At 54.5% G+C, this 9,451-nt stretch overlaps 1 protein-coding gene across 1 annotated transcript in view; it reads left to right on the top strand.

Moving 5' to 3' along the window:
• Positions 1-7,050, top strand: part of GOLGA7B (golgin A7 family, member B) — a 13,964-nt gene extending 6,914 nt beyond the window's left edge. Inside the window, exons 2-5 of the mRNA XM_005885390.2 lie at positions 396-521; positions 3,530-3,682; positions 3,764-3,865; positions 5,627-7,050. Of these exons, the coding sequence (XP_005885452.1) occupies positions 396-521; positions 3,530-3,682; positions 3,764-3,865; positions 5,627-5,740 (495 nt within the window). The 3' untranslated portion in view covers positions 5,741-7,050. The remainder of the gene's footprint in view (positions 1-395; positions 522-3,529; positions 3,683-3,763; positions 3,866-5,626) is intronic.
• The last annotated feature ends 2,401 nt before the right edge of the window (positions 7,051-9,451 follow it).

The following is a 9,451-nucleotide window of genomic DNA, read 5'->3' as shown; positions in this document are numbered from 1 at the left end:
TTGTGTGTGGGGGTGGGGGGGTTGGGGTGGGGGGGGGGGGGGGGGGGGGGGAGGGAAGAGGGGTTTGGGCCAGCCACCAGGAAGTCTTTTCCTCTCGTTAAAATTTGTTTCTGGCTCTGTTGATGGTTCCAGAACCTCTCATTTTGGCTCAGTGTTGGCTCTGCTTCAGGCTTTTTCTAGATATTCCTGGGATTGCTCAGGGCATCTCCTGGGGCGAACTCTACCGTCCTGCTTCCCCGTGACCTTCCTGGAGCACATGTAGGGGCCAACTTGTCCCAGTTTCCCAGAAAGGTCCCTGAATTTAGTGCTGAAAGACCCCATCCCCAAACCCCCTCAGTCTCGGACAGACCGGGAAGGATGGTCACCCTGCTCGCGTCTTCTCTGCGTCTGCCCAGGTGCACAACCTGCAGGAGCTGCGGCGGAGTGCGTCCCTGGCCACCAAGATCTTCATCCAGAGAGACTACAGCGACGGCACCATCTGTCAGTTCCAGACCAAGTTCCCCCCAGAGCTGGACGGCCGGGTAAGGACGTCCATTTCTAAGCTGGGAACACAGGCCAGGATGGAACTGAGGGGCTTATTCAAGTGTATTTCCCCCCCAGGATAAAAGTAGTATATGGCACATACTTATTCCGCCACTTCACGTGGAAGAATTACAAACAAAAGACGTTCTTAACATGGTCTCGCTGTTTCTACCGTCCTGCTTCCCCGTGACCTTCCTGGAGCACATGTAGGGGCCAACTTGTCCCAGTTTCCCAGAAAGGTCCCTGAATTTAGTGCTGAAAGACCCCATCCCCAAACCCCCTCAGTCTCGGACAGACCGGGAAGGATGGTCACCCTGCTCGCGTCTTCTCTGCGTCTGCCCAGGTGCACAACCTGCAGGAGCTGCGGCGGAGTGCGTCCCTGGCCACCAAGATCTTCATCCAGAGAGACTACAGCGACGGCACCATCTGTCAGTTCCAGACCAAGTTCCCCCCAGAGCTGGACGGCCGGGTAAGGACGTCCATTTCTAAGCTGGGAACACAGGCCAGGATGGAACTGAGGGGCTTATTCAAGTGTATTTCCCCCCCAGGATAAAAGTAGTATATGGCACATACTTATTCCGCCACTTCACGTGGAAGAATTACAAACAAAAGACGTTCTTAACATGGTCTCGCTGTCGCCTCCTTGAAAGTCAGCACGGAAGAAACCTCAGTTTCTAGTCCAGCAGCTCTCAAGTTTCAGTAGCACGAGAACCACCGGGAGAGCTTGTTAAATGTAAATTTCTAAGTCCTGGTGGATGGCATTAGGTGTCATCAGAGAGGCCGGCTCCGTTTCCGGCCTGGGTTCAGGAACCTCCACTTTTTAGCAGCATTTCTCACCCACATTAGTATTTTCTGGGAGCCCTCAAAGATCCCAAACCCGGGCTGTTCCCCACAGCCCTCCCTGCAGACTCAGCTCCCTGCAAGGCATCAGCTCTTTCGGCGGAGTTTTGCTCCTGGTTCTGGGGGTGTGTGTAGCCTCCGTCCCAGGCTGCTTAGAACTGACCTGGGTTTGGGGGAGGTCAGAGGGCAGACCCTGACCCTTTCATCCAGCAGCCAGGCAGCTCTAAGTGGGTTTGAGAAGGTGAGACCGGCCTGGCTTTTGCTGATCTGACCCCCTAACCAGCTTTTGGGGAGCCATGTGGGTCTCCTTATCTTAGCATGCCTGTTCTTTGGGGTGGGGTGACCCTGGGGTAGAGCAGTAGGGCTTAGGTCAGGGGCCAGATGGACAGAATTTTATCTGTGTTCACTCCAGGTCTGTGTAGGGACAGTGGCTGGGAACCCCAAAGCTTCTATTTGTGGGAGGTTCCTAACCTGTGTGATGGGCAGTTCTAGCCTTGTGGGGGTGAGTGGGGAACAGGGTGCTCTGTAGAGTATAAAAACGGGGTGACAGACACTTGGACACCTGCTGGGTTTGGAGCATGACCTTCCAACCCAGGTGTCCAGTGTAAGGTGGCCCAGGGAAGAGCCAGACTCGGGTCAGAGCTGTGTAACCTTGGACAGGTCCACTCAGCACTCAGCAAGTATTTATGGAGCATCTACTATGCAACAGGCACTGGGGATGTAGGAGCAAACGGATGGAGTTTATTTTCTACCAGAGGGTACAAAAATAAAAACAAACACACAAGTAAATATATAGTAGCTCAGGTGATCACAAATACTAGAAAAATAAGGGGGGGGCAAGATGGATAGAGAGAGCTAGAGATAGGGCATCGTCGGGGGTGGCCTGTTGGACAAGGTGAGACCTGAGGGAAGTAAGGGAGCGGGGGGCAGGGGACAGTGGGGTATCTGGCGGGAGAGTTTGCAGCAGAGTGTTCAGGACACGGCAGCATGGTGGTCAGTGTGGCTGGCGTGGGGCCGGAGTGAGGAGCAGAGTAGGAGATGGCTCAGCGGGACCCAGGGCCAGGCACTGCAGGACCTCCTGGGTCCTGCCTGGAAATAGATGAAGGCTTGGGGAGCTCTTGATCAGAGCTGCACTGGCTGGGCTGGGGGCAAGGAAACCAGTTAGGAGGCTGGAGCTCCCATCAGTCCTCCCTTGTGGAAGCGGATGATAGTCCTGCTTCTCTGAGGGAAGGATGAGGGTCACAGGAAAGAATACATTTAAAAAAGCCTGGCACGGAGGCAGTGCCGAGTAAATATTAGCTGTGATGATTACGGATGCAGGTGGGACAGCTTCCCAGTGGTCTGAACACACAGGACTGTCGTGTTCTGCATGAACTCTTGTCTAGATGGAAGTGCCCCTTCCTGGAAAGACACTTCTGAGGTCTCACCCAATGACTCTCATGACGTTGAAGTCCCTTCGAAACATGGGGAGCCCCTACCAATTAGGTCTTGAGCTCTCAGCCATCAAAACGGGTGGGGGTGGCACAGTCACTGGGATTCTTGTCTAATGCATTCACATCTAGGATATTGTAAGAGTTTCCTGTTTCCAAGGGAAGCCAAGTAGGATTAAAAAAAAAAATCTTTATTTATTTATTTGTTTTAAATGTTTATTTATTTATTTATTTATTTATTTATTTATTTATTTATATTGATTTCGAGGAAGGGATCAGAGAGGAAGGGAGAGGGAGAGAGAGATAGAAACATCAATGAGGATCAAGTCCGTATCCCGGGCATGTGCCCTTAACTGGAATCGAACCTGGGACCCTTCAGTCCGCAGCGGTCCGCAGACCGACACTCTAGCCATTGAACCAAATCAGCTAGGGCCCAAGTAGCATTTTCATTCCCATTTTATAGATGTGGAAACTGAGGCTAGAGTAGTTAGATCATTGGTCCAAGGTCACATAGCTAGTTGATGGCCAGGTCTGAACCCCAGCTCTCCTGACTTCCAGTCCAGTGCTCTTTCTGCTCTACCGGCGCCTGCAGCCTCTTGGTCTTGCCTGTGTGCTGCCCCCACCCCTGGTGTGGTCCTACTACTCCCCACACCTCAGCTGGTGACTGTTCACACCCCAGGGAGGCTGACCTTGGCCTGGATCTCTGAGCCTCTCTCTCTGACCCTCTCTCCCTCTAGATTGAGCGGCAGCTCTTTGAGGAGACTGTGAAGACCCTCAACGGCTTCTACGCAGAAGCGGAGAAGATTGGGGGCAGCTCCTACCTGGAGGGCTGCCTGGCCTGCGCCACGGCCTACTTCATCTTCCTCTGCATGGAGACCCACTACGAGAAGGTGCTCCCTCCCTGGCCACCCTGCACCCCTTCCCAGGGCTCCCTGCCGCACCTCATCCTCAATCGGCCCCTCTCCTTGCAGGTTCTCAAGAAGATCACACGCTACATCCAAGAGCAGAATGAGAAGATCTTTGCCCCTCGAGGCCTCCTGCTCACGGACCCTGTTGAGCGTGGGATGAGGGTTGTATCCTTCCGTCTGTTCTGTGTTTGTGTGTGTGTGTGTGTGTGTGTGTGTGTGTGGCGGGGGGCACAGAGCTGCCAACCAGTGGGGTCTGTGGTGAGGCTGCCAGGAAATGGGACCACCCTAGGGTTTTTAGGGTGCCCCACATGTCTGGTCACCAACCCTCTCCCTTCACCATAAGTTATTGGTGCTGTTTGTGAATGTCAGGGTTTGCTTTTATTTATTGAGCTGCATTTACTCAGTGCTTAGTACATGCCAGATAGCATATTCAGTGCTTTGAAACTATGGGTCCACAACACCCACAACACCCCTATAATGTGGGTAACTTATGTCCCTTTATCGGTGAGCACACTGAAGTTAAGTCACTGACTCATGGCTTTGAGCCCAGGCCCACTCTTAACTGCAAGGCTGTACTGCCCCTCAGGGAATATGCAAATCTCCAACTACATTTACATGTTTACAATCTATCTATATGAAAGGCTAATATGCTAAGTGTCCCTCCGCCTGACTGGTCGCTATGATGCACACTGACCATCAGGGGGCAGACGCTCAACTCAGGAGCTGACGAGCTGCAGTGACTTGGCAGTGGCGGTTCTCAGGGTGACGCACCCCGAAACCAGAGAGGAGGGAGCCTGATTCCTCACAGGGCCCAGCACATGCTGTCCACCTTTGGCCATGGGGTGTGTTGTTGCTGGGGCACTGTCGGTCCCGAATCTGGTTTACTGCACACTTGCGTTTGAGTTTCACACCCTTTACAATAACAACTTTGCAGAGTGCCCTCTCGCACTCCAGGACCCCTCGGGGGATGTGGAGAGCCGGTTTTGGCCTGATCCCCGCAGGCCAGGCTGAGGGACCCCACCTGCCGGAGGGACCCCACCTGCCGGAGGGACCGCGCTCACTTTGCAAACCCTGGGAAGGGACCACGGAAGGTTGGCTCCAGGGCGTGTCCGGCATGTCTCACCCAGTCCTGCCCCACCAGCCACCTTCTAATTAATTTCCTTTCAATGTGCACAAATCCGTGCACAGGGTCACTAGTATCATATAAACCTCCTTAATCCCACATGGGAGGTCCTGTTGTCCCCCTTTCACAGATGAGAAAAACGAGGCCTTGGTGGTGGCTGGCCGAGGGGTGGGTTATAGGTCTGCTCACTCCACCTGGTCAAGTGTGCACACTTCCCTCCCTGGTCAGCAGCAGCAAGAAGAGAAAAGTTAAAAAATAAATTTTAATAGAAAATTGAAAGAGTAAAGAAAATGCAAATACCAGAGCCTCACGTTTACAAAGCCCAGCGAGAGGCGCTTGTTATGACTGAGCCTGTACTATGTGCCCAGCACCGGTGCATTTTACTTCATTTAAGCCTCACAACAATCCCAAGATTCTATTATTATACCCATTTTACAGACATGCAAACGGACAGGCAATAAGTGACTGGTTTAGAGTGAGAGAGGTGGAATTTGAACTCAGGACACCAAAGACCTCGCACATCCTGTATAATAACACCACATCTCCAGCACGGGCTGTCCTGGGATTCAGTAATTAGACACTAGAAAGTGTCTAATCCTTCTGTGCACCCTCACAATGCCTGGCCCTGCACGTCTCCATAACGGAGCTGAGTGTGCAGTGGGGCTTGGGGTCTAGCTCCCCAGGCCTCAGGTTCTTACTGTCTAGGAAGCAGGACCAGCCATGCCTCCTGCTCCCCAGCTGGCCTCCATAAAGGTCCCTGTCTCCCTGCGGGCAGCTGGCAGCCCTCCTTAACGCTGCCCCAGATCGAGGTCTCCATCTACGAGGACCGGTGCAGCAGTGGCAGCTCCAGCAGTGGCAGCAGCAGCAGTGCCAGTGGCAGCAGCAGTGGTGGGGGCGGTGGGGCGGGGTCCCGGTGACTGGCCGAGACTCCCTGCCGGGAGGTGTATGGCCGGACTGAAGGCCTTGCAGACCTGCGGCGGCTGCGCTACCAGAGTACCCGCTTCTGAGTCATTCTGTGGGCTCACCTGCTCCCCAGGGTGGGCGGGAGGGTGACTGGCCAGTGTTTGCTGCAGGCCATCAGCCGCGCACCCTGCCATGGCCCCCGGGGGAAGGATGGTCCCCTTCCTGACCTGGCTCCTCCCCATAAGGCTGGTCTGGGTCACACGGAGGCTGGGGTGGGGACAACACAATCTGAACAACCCATTTCTTCTGCAGCAGCTCTCTCAACACCCTGAGAGGGCCCAGGTGTGTTACGTAGAGAACTCCCATCCTGCATGATTCCTCACCCCGTCCCCAGGACACACTCCCCTTGGGCCCTGCTCCCCATGGCTGACTCCCCGTGTCTGTGCTTCCTGATGCCACCCCAGGCCTCTGCCTGTCTGCGATCCTGCCTCCACCTAACTTGAGGTCTGGGGAGATGGGAGTGGTCAGACCGTGGGCGCCCCGCCGTGGTGGAGAGCTAGCTGTTCAGTCCCCTCCTGAACTCCTTCAGACCTGTGGCTCCCTGCCGTCCACCCAAAGCCTGAGGCCACCATGGCCTTGCCAAGAAGCACCCAACTCCCGAGACTCTGTAGGCAACCAGGTGTCGGGCCTGGGACACAGCCTCGGGCTCTGGGGGGTGATGTGGGGTCTGGAGAAAGGCTCCATGGAGAGATGCAGCCTTGGGGGCTCGACCCTCCAGAACCGAAGCCAACTTCCTGAGGTTAGAGCCCGCATGTATGTGAGCATGAGTGGGGGCGCATGTAGGATGAATGTGAGTGCACTATGTGCGTGGGTGCACGTGTGTGTAGGTGTGTGACTGCATGTGAGTGCACGTGTGTGTGAGTGCACTGTACGTTCCCCCTGGCTGCCAGGCCGATGACCGCCCCTCTCTGCATCCTGTCTGACCTTCCAGCGCGACGGTCTGTGGCTGCTTCCCTGCGTGGGCCCAACCTGCCCCCTGTGAATACATGTCCTCAAGCTCCTGCCCCTGCCCCTGCCCCGTGGCTGCTAGCTTGGCTCTTCTTCCAGGCCTTTTCCCTACCTGAAAGGTCTCCTCACCTTCTGACTCTACTGTGTACCTTCTAGCAGAAGAGAAGTTGGGGTTCTAGGAGAGCAAAGCCCACCTGGGGCCTTCCGTGCCCCTGTCCCAGCCCCCATGACAAGGCAGCAGGGCCACAGACGCTCATACTCAGCCCGCCCCCGCTTCGGGATTCTCTAAGACTAAGTGAGGCTTCTCGGACATTCAAGGAAGCCGGCAACCCGCAGGGAAAAAGGCAAACCTCCTTCTTGAAAGGAAAGAGGAATATCCAGCCCGTACATCCCTGCTGCCCAGGCTCGGGGTGTCCGTGGGAAGGAGCTGCCCCGTCCAGCCCATACGTCCCTGCTGCCCAGGCTCAGGGTGTCTGTGGGAAGGAGCTGCCCCGTCCAGCCCGTACATCCCTGCTGCCAAGGCTCGGGGTGTCCTACATCCCTGCTGCCCAGGCTCGGGGTGTCCGTGGGAAGGAGCTGCCCCGTCCAGCCCATACGTCCCTGCTGCCCAGGCTCGGGGTGTCTGTGGGAAGGAGCTGCCCCGTCCAGCCCGTACATCCCTGCTGCCAAGGCTCGGGGTGTCCGTGGGAAGGAGCTGCCCCGTCCGGGTGCCCTGAAGGTGCACATCGGAGGCTGCCTGCCTCAGTGGCAGGAGGTGCTAGGAGGAGATGGAGAGACCAGCCACCGCAGGCAGCTTTCTGAGCCCGGAGAGGGGCCTGATTGTCTTCGGACACAGGAGCAGCATGTGGGAAGGAGATGCCCACCCAGAGAGCGTGTCCCAGCTCCCGAGCCCAAGTGGGTTCTGATCCAAGAGTCGCCCGAGAGAGCTGCAGTCCAGTGGGCTCCTCCACAGCCCCCGGACCCTGACCCCGGCCTGAGCCCACCCTGGCCCTGTGTGACTGGGCCTTGTGTCTCACCTGTGCCTCTCCAGTGGGCTGGCTGGGCACAGGTGATGCGGCGGCCTTTTGTTTTTATTTCTTTTTCCAATAAAAGGACTTGCTGAGCTTGAGGCTCTGTGCTGCTTCTCCTTGTTGTGAGGGAGGACAGTTCTCTGCCCCAGGATCGCAGGAGGGGAGGGGAGGCTGCCCACGCACCTCACGCCGAGCAGGTGGGCTGAATGTGGCCTGACGCTGCAGGACGGACCCTGTCATCTTAAGCCTGTGGTCTAGTGGGGAGGCCGCATTCCAGACCCTCTAATCTGCAGCTTATATGGGGCACTGCGGTCTTAGGTGGGGGAACAGGTTAGACGGAAAGCCAGGTCAAACGTTAGTAGTGAATTAACTCAATAGATACCCATTTCTTGAGCTCTTACCTTGGGTTGGGCTGTCAGGTGTTGGATCGCACAACGTTTAGTTCTAAAGACTAAAAAAGTATGTGGGTGTTGAAACCTAGCAGAGTTGTGTCTTGGATTTCATAAAATAACACTTATTGAACAACAGGGTTTACTGTGGGAGAGATTTCCTGGAGAGTAATTTCTGATACCGTTAGGGAGACGGTGAGAAAAAAAGAGTAGGAAAAGTGCCAGAGACTGCTTTTATCTTTTCATTTTCCCCTATTTGTAAAGATTAGATTGCCTTCAAATTCCTGCTTTTCTTCTCTTTTCTTTTTTCAGCTGTGACTCCAGACAGGATCCAAAGAGGAGTTTTACCATCTCTTCTCTGGGTTTTATGGAGACTTACTTTATCCTTCTGTGTTAGCCTCTTAAGGCACTGAGTCATTTCTTGAGCTCTTACCTTGGGTTGGGCCATCAGGTGTTGGATCGCACATCGTTTAGTTCTAAAGACTAAAAAAGTATGTGGGTGTTGAAACCTAGCAGAGTTGTGTCTTGGATTTCATAAAATAACACTTATTGAACACCTACTGTGTGCCACACACTTTGCTAAAACCATATGCTAAAGCTGGGAGGGGATTTCAAGATCATCTAAATGAGGTAGAACAGAGGCCCAGAGAGGGTGAGTGAGTGGCTCCAAGTCACACAGCTGCTTGATGATGATAATGCCAAGTTTAGAACCGAGGTCTCCTGAGCCAGTGCTCGCTCTCACACGGAGGGGATGGCACCCAGGTGGAAGTTGCCTGAGGAAGAAGGGAGGCAGGGGTCACACACTAAGTGCTTGGGCCAAGAGAGGATCTCACCCAACGTTGGGAACAACAGCTCCAGCCTCTGGGTAGAGGTCTGGGGAGGGGTTCCCTCAGGGTTGTGCTGGACAACACTCTGGGTGGCTTTGAAGCTCATACCTACTGTTTCTGAGGGGCCGCTGGGCCTTTGCCTGAGCCATGGGCAAGCTGGACTCTCGGCCTCTGCTCAACCCCGGGGTGTGTGGGGATTGTTACAATGGAGGCTGTTCCTCCAGGTTCATTGTGTCCTGTTTGCAACCACATTCTTTATATTGTTAGTAATAATACAATTATAGTAACTAACGTTTATTTAGCACTTACTCTGTGCTAGGCACTAGGCTAAGACTCTACATAATTCATCGTTCAATCCTCACAACAACCCTCTATGTTGCGGACTATTCCCATCTTACAGATGAGGAGACCGAGGCTCACAGAAGTTAAGTAACTTGCCCAAAGTTACACAGCTAGGAAATGCTTGGCATTGAATCTAGACAGTCTGTTCC

This window comes from Myotis brandtii, unplaced genomic scaffold (assembly GCF_000412655.1).
Source record: "Myotis brandtii unplaced genomic scaffold, ASM41265v1 scaffold902, whole genome shotgun sequence".
Classification (NCBI taxonomy): Eukaryota; Metazoa; Chordata; class Mammalia; order Chiroptera; family Vespertilionidae; genus Myotis; species Myotis brandtii.
Note: the sequence above shows the minus strand (reverse complement) of the source record. Positions and strands in the feature narration are given on the sequence as shown.